Below are 20,130 nucleotides of genomic sequence, written 5' to 3' on the forward strand. Positions count from 1 at the left end.
GTTTTGTTCTTGATATATTTATAACGATATATTGCTAGTACAACGATTTTCATTAGAAGAAGATCATATCTGCATTCGAATGAACTGAAAAGAATGGAAAAAATGCCTTCGGAGTAAGTTTCTACAATTTCTCAATATAAGCAATAAACATGCAGAAAAATACTACAACATAGTATCATTGAAGTGATTCGTTGAAGGTATACCTAGAAATCAGGACAGATCTACATGTTTTACAAGAAAATCGAAGGTTAATTTGCTGCAACATCGGACGCTCTCGAGGAAATCGAGCGAGATGTAGAGCGAATTTTTTTTTGCTGCCTGTGAAGATATGTATTCCGAAATTGCACGGAAAAAATTCGCGAGAGAGAGAGAGAGAGACAGAGAGCAAATTTCAAAGAGATGAAACGGAATCGTCTTGAAGTGTACACTTCCAGCGAAACACGGTGGTCCTGGTTGGCGTTTCTTACTAAAACTTCACTAAACGAATTGCACTGTTGTTGAGATGAATCACGATAGAAGTCAATCAATTCTTCGCAAGAAAGCGTTCCAGCTCCATTCTTTGGCTGATATGATGTTTTCAAATCACTGTTAACAACACATAATCCGTTCGCTCACTTGCAAGCTTATCGGACGCATTCTTCAGTCGATCCGAAAGAGGTGTTTTTTCACATCGATTCTATTGTGTTTTTTTCATCCGGCGCGCTTGCAAGCGTGGTGAATCTCAACCAAGTAAGTGGTGTACGATCGAGACACTGAGGATCCATTCAACAGATCACATACGTCACACCGCAGCGGCAAGTAGAAGTTTATTTCTTTTTTTTCTCCTTTCTATCATTTCTTCCACTTTCTGTGCATAACAAATACCATTGTTTCGCTTGGTGTTTACGTAATCATCAAGCGTTGGCATTAGGGTGACCATCTTCATATATATTGCACTTGAACATTTGTTGGAACTTTTTTCATTTTTATATTTAATAAAATATAAAAATGAAAAAAAAAAATTTTTTTTTCATTTAATAAAAATTAGTTTGAATAACTATAATTTTCTACTGTAACTAAAATAGAAGTTTATCTTATTATATTTATTTTTTAATTTTTTTTTTATTACCAATAAATTCTGTTCATATCGAACAGTTGACGAAATTTATTACTATGGCTGAAGGCGGGGAGGATCCCGCAACGACGCCAACGTATATCTCTGATACGGAACCCCCTGAAGAACCGGAAGGTGAAGTAGAAATTGGTAGAAGAAAGGAAATAGAAAACGTAATTTCTGATGATGAGGAGGATGAAGAAAAACTGGATTTTCGTCAAAAAGTATACCCTGAGGGCTCCAAAGGCCCATTCATTGTGTACTTTAGGCGAAAATCCAAACCCCTCAATGTTGTTCGCATATCTAAAGAGCTGACAAAAAACTTCTCAGATGTTACCGAGATTACTCGGATGGGGCCAGACAAATTACGAGTTGTCGTCTCCAGCCGGACCCAAGCAAATGATATAACCCGTTGCGATCTCTTTGCGATTGAGTATCGCGTATACGTGCCCTGTCGTAACGTAGAAATCGACGGCGTAATCACCGAAAAGGGTTTGACCCGAAATGATATACTCAAGGATGGAGTCGGTCGCTTCAAGAACTCTTCGCTTAAAACTGTGAAGATTCTTGCATGCGACCAACTGAAATCCGTATCTATTATAAATAATAAGAGAGTTCTCAGTTCGACAAATTCTTTTCGAGTAACCTTTGAGGTCTCCGCCCTTCCAAACTTCGTTTCGATAGATGCGCTTCGTTTACCTGTTCGATTGTTTGTACCCCGGGTAATGAGTTGCAACAACTGCAAGCAACTTGGTCACACGGCCGTCTACTGTTGCAACAAAAAGTGTTGCGCAGATTGTGGAGAGAGTCATGATGGGACTTCTTGCGCAAAAGAGCGCAAGTGTCTTCATTGCGACGGGGCCCCCCATGATCTTTCTCAATGCCCGGTGTACATACAAAGAGGGAAAAAAATCAAGCGTTCCTTAAAGGAATTTTCAAAACGGACTTATGCAGAAATGCTTAAGAATTCCGTGCCAACGACGCAGGACAATCCTTACTCCCTCCTGCAGAATGACGAGCCTGTCGCTGACACTCCCAACGCGGGAAGTTCTGGTACATCGCAGGGTGCCATCAGGAAAAGGAAAATTACTACTTTTCCATCACTCCCCAGTAAGAAGTCCGAAATTTCCCAAGTTGGATTGAAACTTCGAACCGAACGTGCTGAAAATAGACCGAAGCAAGTACCTCCTTGTTTACACGGTTCTTCTACTAACCAGGGGTCCTCAGCACGTTCCGGAACAACACCCAATACGTCTGTTCCTTTTTCGCGGTCAAAGCAACAGTCACAACCTGGCTTGTTTGCGCTTTCTGACCTGGTGGACAACATTTTGAATGCTTTGAATATTAATGACTCTCTTAAAAGCATAGTATTATGTTTGCTTCCGGTAGTGAGAACATTCTTGAAAGAAAAATGTGCCTTTTTAGCAGCGTTCATTTCCCTCGATGCCTGATTCAGTGCAAGAGCTCAAGGAATTGACCACTGTAATACTGTGGAATTGCAGAAGCATCATCCCTAAACTAGATCAATTTAAATTTTTAGTTCATAACTCTAACTGTGATGTATTTTCCCTCTTCGAAACATGGCTTTCTTCAGCCGACGAGCTGAATTTCCACGATTTCAACATTATTCGCCTCGATCGAAATGACTCGTTTGGTGTCGTACTATTGGGGATTAAAAAATGTCACTCCTTCTATAGAGTCACTCTCCCATCGATGACAGGCATTGAAGTTGTTGCTTGCCAGACACAAATCAATGGCAAAGACCTCTGCATTGCTTCGATATATATCCCTCTCAGAACTACGGTAGGCCGCCATCAGTTCTTTGATACTATCGAAGCAATGCCGGAGCCGCGGTTAATCTTAGGTGATTTCAACTCCCATGGAACAGCATGGGGATCACTCTACGATGACAACCGTGCCACTTTGATTTATGATCTGTGCGACAACTTCAAATTGACAGTTTTGAATACTGGGGAAGCAACCAGAATAGCCAATCCTCCTGCACGGGCAAGCATGCTAGACATACCTCTATGCTCTTCTTAGTTATCCCTAGATTGCATGTGGAAGGTAATCCAAGATCCCCACGGTAGTGATCACCTACCAATAATTTTATCGATCGCTAATGAATCAAGCTCTCGTGAGTCAGTCAATATTTCGTATGACCTCACGAAGAATATTGACTGGAGAACATTTGCGGAAATAATATCTGAAGCAATTGTTTCAATGCATGAACATCCTCCACTCGAAGAGTATAACTTTATATCGAATTTGATTTACGAAAGCGCACTTCAAGCTCAAAAGAAACGTGTACCGGCTACCACTTTCCGACGTCTTCCTCCATCACTTTGGTGGGACAAGGAATGTTCAAAGGTCTACCTTGAAAAGTCATCCGCTTTAAAAAAATTCAGGAAAACTGGATTAGTGGAATGGTTTCTAAAGTACCAAGCTCTAGAAGCCAAACTGAAAGGTTTGATTAAAGCAAATAAGCGTGGATATTGGCGGAAGTTCGTCAATGGTTTGTCAAGGGAGACCGCTATGAGCACTCTTTGGAATACGGCTAGGAAAATGCGTGGCTGGAACCATACAAACGAAAGTGAGGAATACTCTGACCGTTGGATTTTTAACTTTGCAAGAAAGGTTTGCCCCGACACCGTTCCTGCACAAAACGTCGTACGCGACATTCCACTTCAAAGCAATTATGAGAATTTTTCGATGGTGGAATTCTCAATTGCCCTTCTCTCATGTAACAATTCAGCTCCGGGGTCGGACAAGATTAAATTCAACTTGTTGAAGAATCTTCCCGACTTGGCAAAACAGCGTTTGCTGAACTTGTTCAACAAGTTTCTGGAGCTGAATATTGTCCCGCATGACTGGAGACAAGTGAGAGTGATAGCCATACGAAAACCCAACAAGCCGGCTTGCGATCACAACTCGTATAGGCCGATTGCAAGTTATCCTGTATTCGCAAATTGTTAGAGAAAATGATTCTACTTCGTTTGGACAAGTGGGTCGAAACGAACAATTTGCTGTCAAATACGCAGTTTGGCTTCCGCCGAGGTAAAGGGACGAATGATTGTCTCGCGCTGCTATCTTCTGAAATCCAAATCGCATTTGCTCGCAAAGAACAAATGGCTTCCGTTTTTCTCAATATCAAAGGGGCATTTGATTCAGTTTCCATGGAAATTCTCTCAGAGAAGCTTCATAATCGTGGACTTTCACCAATTCTCAACAATTTCCTGTACAATTTACTGTCAGAAAAGCACATGATTTTCTCTCATGCCAGCTCGAAATCTTCTCGTTACAGTTTTATGGGCCTACCACAAGGCTCCTGCCTAAGCCCCCTCTTGTACAGTTCTTACGTCAATGATATGGATGATTGTCTAACTAGAGACTGCACGCTGAGACAACTTGCAGACGATGGAGTTATTTCCATCACGGGTACTAATCCCGTCGCTCTGCAAAAGTCGTTGCAAGATACCATGAACAATCTGTTCACGTGGGCCCTCAAGCTGGGTATCGAATTCTCTACGGAGAAAACTGAAATGGTCGTTTTTTCTAGGAAGCACGAACCCGCCCAATTCCAGCTTTACCTATCCGGCAAAACGATCCAACACTCTATGTTTTTCAAATACCTGGGTGTATATTTTGATTCTAAGTGTACCTTTCTCCAAACAATTACCGGAACATGGTGGGGTGCCCATCCAGGAGACCTCATTCAGTTGTACAAAACAACGATACTATCAGTGTTAGAATATGGCAGTTTTTGCTTCCGATCAGCTGCCAGGATTCATATTCTCAAGCTGGAGAGAATACAATATCGTTGCTTGCGTATAGCCATGGGGTGTTTGCATTCGACACATACGATGAGTCTCGAAGTTTTGGCAGGAGTACCCCCGCTTACTCTTCGGTTCACAGAATTATCCTACAGATTTCTCATCCGTTGCAAGATCATGAATCCATTGGTGATTGATAACTTCGAAAATCTACTCCAACTGACTCCTCAGTCAAGTTTTATGTCTTTATACCATGAGTACCTTACCCACGACGTGCACCCTTCACCAGGCATCTCCAACCAAGTTTGCTTCCCTTACTTCTGCAATTCCTCTGTCATTTTTTATCTGTCCATGCGACAAAAAATCCATGGAATCCCAGATCACCTACGCTCCGATTCTATTCCGCCGATATTTTCGGCAGAATATGGGAAAGTTGGATCTGATAAAATGTTCTTTACTGACAATTCATTCATAAACGGGTCCACTGGCTTCGGCATCTTCAATGAAAATTTCAGTGCCTCTTTCAAACTCAAAGATCCTTGTTCCGTGTATGTCGCTGAACTGGGTGCGATATATTACGCATTAGGGATCATTGAAACATTGCCCATCGACCACTATTTTATTTTTTCAGACAGTCTCAGCTCGATAGAGGCAATCCGCTCAATGAAAGTTGATAAACGCTCATCTTATTTCCTAACAAGAATAAGACAACTATTGAGTGTTTTGGTCGAAAAATTATTCAAGATTACCTTAGCATGGGTTCCCTCTCATTGCTCGATTCCGGGGAATGAGAAAGCGGACTCGCTAGCTAAGGTGGGCGCTTTAGAAGGCACACTTTTTGAAAGGCAAATTGCTTATAATGATTTTTTTCACATTCCTCGTCAGGACACACTCGTTAGTTGGCAGCGCATGTGGAGTGGTGATGAGTTCGGTCGTTGGTTACACACGATTATCCCTAAGGTCTCGACGAGTGCATGGTTCAAGGGATTGAACGTAGGTCGTGATTTCATTCGCGTGATATCTCGGCTTATGTCCAATCACTACAACCTAAACGCGCATCTCTATCGCATTGGGCTCGCAGCAAACAATCTTTGTGATTGTGGCGATGGCTACCACGACATCGAGCATGCTGTCTGGTCGTGTATCCGGTTCCATGCTGCTCGCTCTCAGATCTCTAGAGCACTGAGAGCCAGAGCTGCGATTTGTCGTGAGAATCAAGTGATGGTACTCACACATAGATAATCAACAAATTTTGTACGACGATTATCTTTGGTGACCATCTCAAAGCCAGTTCAATAGTGTGAGAAGAGTATTATCACAACACTAACACATGGTGAGCTTCTACTTGACAGTAGAAATCCGAGCTCTTTGGTGAGTGTCCTGTTGCTGAAATGTCAGAATAGTGCGACACTCAAAAGTCTAGCTGATGGTTTGGTGTTTGGCGATATTCACAACATTCGCCTCTTCGTGTTCGTTATTTACGGCCAGGGATGCCAGATGTGAATATACAGTTTCATTTTAAATACAATTTGAAGAATATTGTATTTTCAGGCATGTATTTTCTTTTCATCTTTTCAGATGGCCTTAATGTTTTTAGTGGCACTTCGCCGACTCTACGTAGTATTACACGTGTCATTTGTATTAGTACTTAGTTTGTGGAATGACACGACTTGATTATCCCCTCTATTGCGGATCCCGATTGGGTTTGAAATTAGTAAAATGATGCATTTTGAAACCCGTTCGACTTCGATTTTTTTTTTTTACCAAATTTGTTTCTCATCGTTGCAACGATGCTAAATTTGTAGACATATTCGCAATTTTACTTATGTTTGATGTCCTGCCTATCCTGTTGCAGACTTATATTTTCAGTTGCAAGCTGCAGGGATATGGCATTTCTACTCTTTATTTACTCTGGAGGTGATGACATTTACTTTGACAAAGGCCAACACGAAAACAACAAGTCACCAAGTATTTTTGTATACATTCTACATCAAATATTTTTGTGTACAATGGCTCTCTGGGTTGACCGCTACCGACTGCGCCAGCTGTCCAAACTGGACTACCACAAAACGCAAGTTACGCATCTGATCAATCTTTGCTCCCAGGGAGACTTCCCGCATGTTCTACGGCCCTTCCAGGCCAGTAACAAAACTCGCATCATGTGTCTGCTGCGGAAACTTTACCAACCGGGCACGGAACGGCTACGCAATGAGATAATGAATTTCACAACGCCCTCGAACCGGAAGGTGGAAATCAGGAGCATCAGCAGTAATTACCACATCGAGTTGAATTCATCGGTTGCCGTGATATATAACAGGGTGTTCGTGTCGAATTTGATCAAGCAATTTGATCCCAGTGGGTAGAGGGAATATGAGACTCGTCTTGTCCGAAGTGGATTAGCTGATCAAAGATACCCAGGATGCGCTGAGAAGAACCATTGAAAAGTATTTGTCTACGTGCAGATTGATTTTGTGCGCCAATTCTACTTCGCGGGTTATTCCGCGGTTAGGAGTCGTTGCTTGAGTAAGAGTGCCGGCACTATCTTAGGAGGATATTCTTAAAATTTTGTATGTAAGATTGTCATTTGTTTGTTTCTTGAATGTAACAACACTATTTGCATTTCAGCACATTCCTTCGGAGCTAACGAAAAGAATTACGCTATCCTCATGCTGGAAGCTTGCAAGGTACAACTGTAACCGTTCACGGTCAACTATAAGGTGCCGTAAATCGACAGGCAAATATTCCTTCGAGAATCCGCCAATTAGATTGTCCTCGAACAAAGTCCACAGAAGCTGGAAGTGGTGACGAAACAGCTATACGAACTGCTATCCCAAGGCGTTCTATGTTATAATCTGTGGATTGGTACCGAATCTGGTTAAAAATTGCGACGAGTCTGAAGCCGCAAACGTTGAATTTTGCCGGGTACTATGAACACCGGATGCAGCAAGGAAGCAAACATATATTCCATCTGGAATTGTTCGTGGCGCAGTTAATGGCACGGTATAAGAAGTTTCTCAATAAAGCCTCAATGCAAGTGGATGATTTTTAAGCGATTCTTTGAGATCGCAATTTTCTTTCGTTTTATGAAAAAATAAAATTTTTGTGTTCATCTCACGTTTATTAACTAAACTTCAATAGTTCTGGTAATGATTAACTCAAAATAAAAAAAACACATATTGTCGGTTTTCAATCGGATCGTTTTCATGATCCGCAAAATAATTGTGAAATGGTAAATTTATAAATATACTTAAATACCATTTCATTCAAAAACCATTATGCTGCACCATCTTCATTTGAAAATTATATTTAATGTAACTTTTAAAATCATGACACCATAATATTTTTTATTATATATGTCTGTTCATTTTAACTACAAGAAATAAATATTCGCTCGATTAATCGAATACTGAAAGACAATTGTTCGAATGAATCGAATATTGGCCCCACGATTAATCGATAATCGAATAAACGAAAAATTTAGACATCTCTAACAACAACAACAACTTCTACTTCAACAAACGAATCTAAACAACCGTCGCGATTGTCAAAAATGATTGGAACTGTCTGATCACTCACATTTCTACTACCATCATACGCCACAACCACCGCTCTCGTAACGTAAAATTGTAAACAGAGCGATTGGCAGTGAGAGGCATTGGAACCAACCGTCATTTGGTTAGGTGTCAGAAACAAAATAGTGAGTATCACTACTGAATATTTGGATCTCACGTGCCGTGAGAGGAATTGAGTGACTATGGTCAGCTTTTTTGTGACATTGATGGTGATGGATTGCAGCTCTGCTGAGAGCACAAGGCAGACAATCGGATATCCCCGTCCGGGATATCTTAGGTAGCCGGGATCCTGATCTTCTGCTTCATCTATACCTGTTCCTCAGAAACGCCGATGTCAACGTTTAATGATGTTTCCTTCGTTGTGTCCCTGTTTCATATCCCTCCTATCCGATCTATAAACTTTTACTTAGTCGCGGCAATACATACACACACTCTTTACAGATACACGGGCCAAAGGTTGTGCAGTCCACTGATCATTCAACAAGAGCCAAAGGTTGTACCGCTCATGACAACTCTACACGAGCTGATGATTGCGCCGGCTAGTGACCATTCTATCCTGGATTCCTCGAGTCGAGAAAGACGCACCACACTAGATATGGGGTACAGACTAGGGGGGCGTTGCTGATTAATGGACAGCTGCATCCCAATAGGAAGTATCCCGTGTCGGGCACACGTACAGAGCATCGAAGACTGCAACATACCAATTATGAGAACACTTGTAATACTAACCTCGAGCCAACCGCGAGTAATCGGTTACATATTACTAACATAGTTGTAAGACAAAAATTGTCAAAATATTGGACTCCCGGCCCCGTCAGGCTAACGCCACATGTGCCTTAATAAAATATATATTTTGGGAAAAAAAACACAGAGAGCGCTTACATATCAAAACATTCCAAGTACGTACACAATTAAAACGATTATGTTAAATTGAACGCACTGCAGCAGGCGATCGTGTATCTCAAAACTCGTAAACCCTTATGTTATTAGTTTTTGATAACATGAAATCTAGCGACAATAATTGGGAGCATTACATTTGATACATACACTTATTTGTTTCCACACCACTGAACTTGAATTTTCTTTTATATGCGCTTTCACCACACAATACAAATAGTTAGGATTCCCACGTCTGCAGTCCTCGAAATCGTCGTATTCATAAAGATCAGGCAACTGCTTCCACACATCAGATGCTGTAAATTGAACGGTAGAATTTTTACCACAACGAAAAATAACAAAAAATCAACTTGGCCAAACACAATCGTCAGATTAAATTTTAGTTAACCTATTTTCACATCTCTTGTAACACTGAAAATTCTGCATATTTTGTCTCAATCATACTCAAATTTTTCCGATTAATTTCATATGTTGTCTTCTGTTGAATAAAAAGAACACCCACGCGTCAATACGTCGCAGCGAACTTTCACGACGAGGACGAACGCAACAATCGCCGTAGCGCTGGAAATGTAACGCGACATCATGTTTGTAGCACAGCTTCTCACAGCATCCGACTTTGTATCGCTGCTAAGAGCGCGCGCGCGATTCTTGTTGTTCGCTCCAGCAGTTGCTAGTGGAGACTGAAAAGCTCGCACAGACTTCCCCTTGTGCGTGTTGGTTTCCGTTCACTGCGAGGTGGGGCTCTTGGTACGGTATTAGCAGTCCGGGCGATTATGTGATCATACACATAGTATTCTTCCGAAAAAACAGGAATCTTTCAGGCCCTGATTACGTGATAAATGTCAGTGAAAGATATACATATTTTTTAATTACGTTTGAATGTGAGTCACTCTCGAGGGTGAGAGTTGGCTGGAAGAGCGAGAGATGCAATACATAATGACGGAAGGAAATTGTTTTAAGCTGTTCGCATGTTTCTTTCTTCTCAGTTGCATCTAAACCAATGATTATTGATGATGAAATTTGGACTCAGAAATGAGTTTGTTCATATTCACACGATCAAATATCACTCCCCTTACAGCACTAGAAACGGAAATTGGTTTTTCGTATTTGAATGATCTGCATATATGTTTATTACAATACAGGAAAGAATCTGCTATTTTATTAACATTTACCTTCGATCATTTTTCATTTTGATGGATTCATATTTTACCTTTGTTCTGAAGTGATTTACATAATTCGCTCTTTGTATATGGCTGTGTGAATTGGCTACACCAAACCAAGGGTTGACAAATTCCATGTTATTATTGTTCTATCACAGTAATAGCCTTCAGCAGGAAACAGATATTATCTGAAGACACGTGTCTTCACTGGATTCATCGCGCCAAAACTTGTGATTATGGTGTAAAGGTCAAGGCTGTGGGAAGCATTAGAGTTGCTTCATTGTTGGAGAAGTTTTTGTTATTGCGACTAAAATTTAGTCACAGTTTAAGGGAGTACAAAATTAGGCACACTGTAATTCGAAAAGGTATTAGCAAGCACTGACACGCATTGGGAAAATTACATAATAATTATGAGAATAATATTTGTTTTACTGAGAAAAGAATGAGAAAATGTTGACAAAGTCAATGCTGTTAGAATGAATCCCACCCTTAGGTCAAATGGATCCGTTAGCACGTTGTACAATTTGCGGAGGCTCGACTGAAGTGATTGTTTTACGTTCTGTCAAATACATACTGAAAATTTGTGTTTTCAAATAAAATGCTTTCTTTTTTTATATTATTGCCTACAAATTAGGCTTCTTCTGAAGAAATACATTTTATTCAACGAACAATTCAGTCATCGAAAAATTATTGTGACTGTATTTAAGAATTACCTCCAGTTCAAGCAGCGAATTCGTTTTTATGTCTTTTTTGTTGTTATGTCAAAATGAGTCCCACGAAGCAGTGATTTGAGTTTCGGAAATGTCATACTCGTACACCCATGTCTCAAGTCCATGTCTCGCTAGCAATTATGCCTTGGTTGAACATGGGGTCGAAATTTAATCGCCACTTGGTTGCAACGAAATTTTTGAAGAAAATTGAGCTCTCTTGGCACTAGTTGTGCTGCTACTTTTCTATTTTCTTTTTTTTGGTTGATGTTTTAACCAAAATATGACGAACGGTATCGTGAGAGATTCACGGGCTGGCTCTCTCGAATTGAGGTGACGATTTCCGAGACCATTCCTTTTATTTTGTCGATGTTGTCATTAGATGGTCGTCCTTGATATGACAAATCGTTCTCGGTCGCCTTTGAATGTTGTATTCACCTATATTTTCGACATAGTTGAGCCACCAAATGTATTCTGCAACATTTTCTACGTTGGGGCACATGAAAATTTTTTTGCAACACGAAATCTCACACTCTCCTTCAACAATAGAATCATCCGTATCAAAAATCACCGAGCAAAAAAGTTAACTTGTTTTCAATAACGTACGTTGACAGTAAGATCAACTTAAAAAGTTGATAGGTCTGAACCTAGGGGCACGGACGGGATCTTGACATAGGACTGTGTGTATTGTGTGTATTGTATTGTGTGTATTGTGTGTAGTAATTACATTTAAATTGAGTTTTTCATTGTTCAAAATCTGTATTTTTTTCTCTTTTGATACATCAAATGAATGCCCTGGAAAACCCGTTTCCTGTATGTACTTGTATCCTTCAAACGGGTTAGATAACATAACGTGGTAGAATTCGGTACCGCATTCTGTTCAAAAATGTACACAAAAATACCACTAAAGCCATTACTACGTTCTTTTTCTGTTTATTCAATTATGCTTTGTTTTTTTTATAGAGGTGAGGAACGCTCTACCAGCCTTACCTGGGAAGGGTTAACCTGAACGTCGAGTGGGGATCGCACCCACAAAAACCAAGCCCTCTACTCGTTGCCTTATTCCCCCTGGGACCACATCTAGGCGACTACTTCAGGGGGCGGCAGTGCTCATGCACTTCTCGAGTTTTCAACGCTGACTAGCGTTGTCCTTCCCTTTTTCTCAATATTTTTTCTCTCTATTCGTTATTAGTTCTACTGCGCTGATGTCCTCTTCGCAGGCATCCATTTACCCGTCGAGACGTGAACCGATTAGGAATTGCCCTCCAACTTGACGCGCGCACTTTGGTCAGCCCTCCACCTTCGCTGCAGCTCCGACATGATTTGTGTGATTGCACTGCTCACGGCATTCCAGATCATCTCGTCGCGACACATCTCCTCCACAATTTTCCCGACATGAAGTGCAGGCAGCCCCTCGCGCCTTTCGGTGAACCTGGGACAGACAAAAACGACGTGCTCCGGTGTTTCCTCCATATCTCCACACTCCGGACAGAGGGGTGAAACTGCGTGCCCGAACCGGTGTAGATATTGCCTGAAACAGCCATGTCCAGACAGAAACTGCGTCAAGTAGAAGTTAACTTCACCGTGTTTCCTATTCAACCAGGTCGAAAGTACCGGTATCAGCCTGTACGTCCATCTACCATTTTCTGCCGTATCCCATTCATACTGCCATTTGTCCAACGAATCCGCTCTCATCAATTTCCGGATACCCCCGCAGCACTGCCTTACGATTGCTCACTAACAGCACCTCGGTTTTGTGATGTGCCATCTGGAGCTTTACGCTGTCCATCCAACTACCGATCATGTCTACAGCCTCAGTCGCCAACATTTCCACCTCCTGAAGCGTCTCGCCGATTACCGTTGTTAAGATGTCGTCCGCGAAGCCCACGATCTCCACACCTCTGGGTAGCTTCAGCCTTAGAACACCGTCGTACATCGTGTTCCAAAGCGTAGGACCTAGGATGGAACCTTGTGGAACTCCCGCCGAGATATTCTTCAGTATCTGTCCCCTGTCTGTGTTGTATACCATTATTCAATCATGCAGAAGAAGACAAAGAGTCATCATGTATCATTTTTAAACACAAGTCTAAATAGTTAAGACCTAAAAAATATAAGCTTGAGTCAGAACAATCTATGACTACAAAAATATATTATAGATAATAATAGCATCATCTCCTTCCTTACCACGTTGTCCGGAACATTGTAATAACTTTGAGACCTACACGATAAAAACATGAATTGAGCACAAATTGATTGGACGACATACAATATAATATAAAATTAATGCCTATTTTCGGTAAATGGAGAATAAATAGAGGCGAATGAACTGCAAAGTTTAAAGCCTCTTAAAAACAGAAAGTGGGTTATATATATGGTATAACCGCAATGGTGACGTAGGACTATCGTTGATTCAGTGATCCTTTGTTTGAAGTTGAATCTGAATCCATTCTGAATGAATGAATAAATGAATATTTGGGGGACTTCGAAAATGAGAGCGTTACGTTAGAGGTACAAGGTTTTATGCATCCAATATTGGATACGAATATCCTACTGATGGGGGAGAATAATCTTCAGAAGCTATCCTGTTAATTGCGATTGATTAAAAAATCACAAAACCAAATGTATTTGGTCACAGTGTTACATGGATAGAAAACATTCAAATAAACTCTTTCACATGAATGTAATTTTAAATTCCCAGAGGAACCGGCAGATTATTTTCAGTAACGATTAGATATTTCCACATTTTCCTCGATACTGGAAGCCCACCAGTGGTTTATGCTAACTCGATAACAATCTGTTAATAGCACTTGATTGAAACATCACTATTCACTCGCGAGACGCGACACGGAACTAGGACACAACACTTATAATCCTTACAAACATTAAAATGGTTAAAATTACCTTTTTCGTCGACCGGTTTCGGGCTCGATGTTGCCCATCTACTGGACGGTGTCCGACTGGTTACGATGGAGCACTAACACATATTCATACGGTTATCAGTACTTGTCGAAGATATAGTTTGCTGAGTTATCAGCTTCGTCAGATGGAAGAGTTGAGATGATATTGGTGCATCTTCTTCATTCATAAGTGGGGAATCGCTGGTTGAGATGTACATTGATTCCCATGCATTCAACTGTGAGGCTTTTCGTACATTTCTAATAATTTTTGCCTTCTCCCAGTCTACGCAGTGGGCTTGAGTTAAAGCATGTGCTGCCACACTTGATTCGCTGGCTCGTTCATTATCCACCGCATTCTTATGTTCACGTAGGCGGATTTTGAATTTCCGACGAGTTTGACCGATGTATACACTAGTACAGTCTTTGCAGGGAATCTGATAGATCCCTGATTTTTCATCCGGTGGAATTCTATCTTTCAGGTTGCACAAAAGGTCTTTCAGGGTGCTCTCACTTTTGTACACCACATGAAATCCGTGTTTCCGGAGTGTAGACTGGACTGTGTTGGTTATTTTGGGATAGTACGGTAGGCTGATCCTTTTGTGTTGTTCCTTCTCAGGCTCTAATGTGGTGTTGTTTTTTCTCCATTTCTTCTTCTCGTGTTTCCGAAAGATTTTCTCCACAAAACATCTCTTGTACCCATTCAGCTCTGCAGCATGGTAGATTCTATTTTTCTCCGCTATGTAATCATCTCTCTCCATTGGTATGTTGAGGAGACGATACACCATGGAGTGGAAGGCTGCTTGTTTTTGTGCGCCGAAGTGATTAGAGTCGGAAGTTATATATCTATTCGTAGACGTTGGTTTACGGTATATCCCAAACTTTAGCCGATTATCTTCCTTCCGGGTAATGTACAGGTCCAGAAAAGGAAGTGTACCGTCTTTTTCTTTTTCGACGGTAAACTTAATCGTCCTATGTCGGGAATTCAACAACTCCAACGTCTGCTTCAAGTAACGTTCTTTCACAACTGCGAAGATGTCATCTACATAGCGTCTCCACATTCGAGGGAAGAATTTTTCTTTCGCCAACTCTGTTTCAAAATCTTTCATGAAAACCTCCGCTAAGAGTGGCGATAGCTTGCTACCCATACTGAGACCGAACGTTTGCTTGTAGAACTTTCCCCTGAACGAAAAGAAGTTCTGATTCATACAGGTTTTCGTTACCAAAAGATATGCGTCGATCTGATTGGGTGGTACGCGTTTCCGTTCCAGATGTCTGCGCAAACTATTTACCGCCTCTGTTACTGGCACGTTCGGAAAAAGAGCTGTAACATCGAACGACACCAGAATTTCCCCTCGCCTAACCTCGAAGCCTTTCAAATGGTCTACCAACTCAAACGAATTGTTGACATTTTTACCGTGAGTTATGGGATATTTTTTCAATTCTTCAACCAACCAAGCAGCCATTTTTTCAGTTGGAGTGCAGATGTTAGACGAAATCGGCCGCATCGCCACTGGATTTTTATGTATTTTTGGGAGGCAGTACAACAATGCCACTTTTGGATTGGGTACATTCAATTTTCGTTCAAGTTTATCCCCACCCATCAAGTGTGTGACTTTTTGGCGAACAGAATTAGCTTCTTCAGTCATTGCATTAAGCGGATCTTTAGGTTTCCCATTTTTGAAGCAATGCTCTTCATACGGACCGGAGCGAATCATGTCAAGAACCCGTAAGTCATAATCATGTTTATCCATGATCACAACTGCATTCCCTTTATCTGCCCGTGAATAAACTACATCGCGAGCTTTTAGCTGTCGTATTGCACACCAGGTATCAAAGCTCGTCTGTTTCCCACTTTCCGTCTTGGGTACTGTTTTTAATAAACATTGCTCAACGTCGTACCGTATAGCTGATTTCGACGTGAAAGTGTTGTACTGTATTGCGCTTTCAATATTGTTTACTGTGTCGGCGATGGGGGGGCGCGAGGGGGAGATGGCAAAATTCAATCCCTTGTTCAATAGATCCAGCTCAGTTCTAGCGAACTGTGCGGACGAAAGGTTGATAACAAAATTGTCGATGTTTTGTGGAGATCGTATTACCTTCTGTGGCGCCTGCGTCAGAGCGAGATGTTGTAGTTTTTTGTGATGCCTTTCTTTCGTTCTCCTTACACGTCCCTGGAGATTGCGACTTATTTTACACATCACTGTTTGCCAACAATCGTTGTTCCCTTCTACACACCGATGAACAATACACTCTACAGCACTGTGGTAAACAACTTGCTTCAACAGCTGTAGGTGCAATGAATACAGCTGTTCTTCGACAATGGACAGCGCTTTATGTTTGCACCTTATTTCTTCGGCTAGCCAAAGTACTCGGGCACGTTTGGCTGCCTTTTCACTGGATGCACTACTTATTGAGGGTTTAATTTGAATAAAGTTGGGAATAAAACCTCTTCTCTTGCACCGTGTTAAGAATTGAATACTCATTAACAGAACTTTCTTCTTCGTAACCAATCGGCCATAAAGGCGAAAGCACTTTGAGGTAGTTGCCTCCATTTCACTTATTTTTGGTTGTGCTAACGTAAGGATATTTATCACTATTCACTCGCGAGACGCGACACGGAACTAGGACACAACACTTATAATCCTTACAAACATTAAAATGGTTAAAATTACCTTTTTCGTCGACCGGTTTCGGGCTCGATGTTGCCCATCTACTGGACGGTGTCCGACTGGTTACGATGGAGCACTAACACATATTCATACGGTTATCAGTACTTGTCGAAGATATAGTTTGCTGAGTTATCAGCTTCGTCAGATGGAAGAGTTGAGATGATATTGGTGCATCTTCTTCATTCATAAGTGGGGAATCGCTGGTTGAGATGTACATTGATTCCCATGCATTCAACTGTGAGGCTTTTCGTACATTTCTAATAATTTTTGCCTTCTCCCAGTCTACGCAGTGGGCTTGAGTTAAAGCATGTGCTGCCACACTTGATTCGCTGGCTCGTTCATTATCCACCGCATTCTTATGTTCACGTAGGCGGATTTTGAATTTCCGACGAGTTTGACCGATGTATACACTAGTACAGTCTTTGCAGGGAATCTGATAGATCCCTGATTTTTCTGTTTCTGAGTCTACACTCCGGAAACACGGATTTCATGTGGTGTACAAAAGTGAGAGCACCCTGAAAGACCTTTTGTGCAACCTGAAAGATAGAATTCCACCGGATGAAAAATCAGGGATCTATCAGATTCCCTGCAAAGACTGTACTAGTGTATACATCGGTCAAACTCGTCGGAAATTCAAAATCCGCCTACGTGAACATAAGAATGCGGTGGATAATGAACGAGCCAGCGAATCAAGTGTGGCAGCACATGCTTTAACTCAAGCCCACTGCGTAGACTGGGAGAAGGCAAAAATTATTAGAAATGTACGAAAAGCCTCACAGTTGAATGCATGGGAATCAATGTACATCTCAACCAGCGATTCCCCACTTATGAATGAAGAAGATGCACCAATATCATCTCAACTCTTCCATCTGACGAAGCTGATAACTCAGCAAACTATATCTTCGACAAGTACTGATAACCGTATGAATATGTGTTAGTGCTCCATCGTAACCAGTCGGACACCGTCCAGTAGATGGGCAACATCGAGCCCGAAACCGGTCGACGAAAAAGGTAATTTTAACCATTTTAATGTTTGTAAGGATTATAAGTGTTGTGTCCTAGTTCCGTGTCGCGTCTCGCGAGTGAATAGTGATAAATATCCTTACGTTAGCACAACCAAAAATAAGTGATTGAAACATATTTGGTCACAGTGTTACATGGACAGAAAACATTCAAATAAACTCTTTCAACAAACTTTTCGGATTATTTTCCGGATCTTTCTCGATGCTGAATGGCATCCAAACGGAAAGAATTCCGTGCGTGTATGTGTGTGTGTGTAGCGACTGCTTCGATGGTCATCTTCTCTTCTCCTGAAGGATCGGCTTCTCTGTGCTCCCTCACAGTTTCAAACAAACTGCTTGCGTTTCAGGGCAGATCTCGATCCTTCGTCGACCAGCACCCTCTTCAACGATGTTGTCTTGTCGATGTCCTCACGAAAAATGAATGCGTCTCACCACCAGAATATCGCTTAAGTATGCTTTTTGTGCGTGATTGAATCGAGAGAAGGCGTGGTTTACGATGGCAATTTGGAAGGCAAACTAGAGGGGAATGAACTCTCTGAGCTCGGAACTTTCGGCGACTGAGCAATAATCGATTGCGGGCGCATACAATATTGGATACGGAAAAATCCTACTGATGGGGAAGAATAATCTTCTGAAGCTATCCTGTTGATTGCGATTGATTGAAAAACCACAAAACCAAATGTATTTGATCACGGTGTTACATGGAAAGAAAACATTCAAAGAAACTCTTTAACATGAATGTATTTTTAAATTCCCAGAGGAACTGGCAGACTATTTTCCGGATCTTTCTCGATGCTGAATGGCATCCAAACGGAAAGAATTCCGCGCGTGTATGTGTGTGTGTGTGTGTGTAGCGGCTGCTTCGAGATCTTCCCGGGGAACCGTTTGTGACATCACTCTCCTCCTGATGGATTCATGTCTGGCCTAAGGTGCACAAACAGGCTCTTGGTGACACCGTTCATCAGCGCTTTCATGATAAACGAAGAGCTTCACCACAACAGCGACAACATGCTCCAATCGCTGTTCAATTAGAACTGAGTGGATTTCCGAGCGGCGCTCGCTTATATACCGATTGGTGATTTCAATAGCCTGTTTTGAAAGCAATTTTAAGACTATTGAAACAAGTTTTTGGATCAAAAAGTAACAAGTATAGAACGCGTAGACATTTTATCTTTCGAATGAAGTGTTTATCATACCATTTCGTTCAGTTGTTTAGGAGCTATTAACGCTCAAAATCTCGGTCTCCGGCGTAACGCTTTCGTTTTCGAAACTTTGATTTTACACCCCGGTATAGAAATGAAAGACGTAGTCCTACGTCAAAAAATTAATTGAATAATTCGCGACCCATCTCAAGTTTCCTGAAATAATTTTAAAACAAATTTTGTTACGCCATGTGCATCTTCTTCTTCTTCTTCTTCTTCAATGGCACTAACGTTCCTAGAGGAACTTCGCCGTTTCAACGTAGTATTACTTGCGTCGTTTTAATTAAGACATAGTTAAGATTTCTATGCCAAATAACACGCCTTGAATGCATTCTGGGTGGCAAGCTCTAGAATACGCGTGATCACAGTGCAAGTCGGAGGAAATTTCTTTGACGAAAAATTCCCCCGACCAGAACGGGAATCGAACCTGAACACCCGGCATGTTAGTTATGACGCTAACCACTCGGCCACGAGTGCACTATATACGCCATGTGCCTTTTGTAAATTCTTTTTCAATCACTTTATTCTAGTTCACTTCATTTTGGATATGTGAATACCTAGTAATATATTGAATTAAATTAGAAGTTGAGTACATTATCATTCAAGCTTCAACATATTTCAGAACGCATATGAACTTGCAACCTAAGGGCTAGCTTGTTATACAGTAAAATATCAGGAGCATGTTTGGACATGAATTTGATGATGACTTCTTTCGTGTTAAATCGCGTATATTAGGGTGCCATTGAAAATGGTCATCTCGAATTTCAAAAAGTTTTTTTTTTTTTATTAAATTCGTTTATTTTTACAGGCTCAGTTACATAAGTTTAAAGGAGCCGAATTCTTAATTATATTTTTATTACTATACATAAACATTTTCTAAGTCTAAGGTAAGTAAGGTAGAAAACCGATTACTCGCGGTCTACTCGAGTTTAGTAGGGTGACATATTTGTTCAGGAAAAGGATGGGATATAAGGAAATTGTTACAATAATGATAATCTCACACACTCAATTCTTAAATATATTCGTATATCTATTGTGTATTTACATTTCAACTTATTCTACTGTTTGTAGCAAGGGGACCAATTGCACGCAAAGGATATAAGGATATAAGGATAATCACACACGAACATCGATAGCT

At 41.1% G+C, this 20,130-nt stretch overlaps 2 protein-coding genes across 4 annotated transcripts in view; one reads left to right on the forward strand and one right to left on the reverse strand.

Annotated features, from left to right (window-relative positions):
* LOC129765041 (O-acyltransferase like protein-like) overlaps positions 1–17,205 on the reverse strand; it is a 51,042-nt gene extending 33,837 nt beyond the window's left edge. For 2 of the 3 annotated variants that reach the window (XM_055764866.1, XM_055764865.1), the window contains exons 1-2: positions 9,838–10,001; positions 9,486–9,631 (exon numbers count right to left, since the gene is read on the reverse strand). In XM_055764866.1, the coding sequence (XP_055620841.1) occupies positions 9,486–9,631; positions 9,838–9,919 (228 nt within the window). In that variant the 5' untranslated portion in view covers positions 9,920–10,001. Of the gene's footprint in view, positions 1–9,485; positions 9,632–9,837; positions 10,002–16,195 lie in introns of those variants that run through there. The other variant, XM_055764864.1, reaches the window with a different exon arrangement.
* Positions 1–20,130, forward strand: part of LOC129765042 (O-acyltransferase like protein-like) — a 116,222-nt gene that overhangs the window by 56,957 nt on the left and 39,135 nt on the right. The window lies entirely within an intron of this gene.

Source organism: Toxorhynchites rutilus, chromosome 2 (genome assembly GCF_029784135.1).
Source record: "Toxorhynchites rutilus septentrionalis strain SRP chromosome 2, ASM2978413v1, whole genome shotgun sequence".
Lineage (NCBI taxonomy): Eukaryota > Metazoa > Arthropoda > Insecta > Diptera > Culicidae > Toxorhynchites > Toxorhynchites rutilus.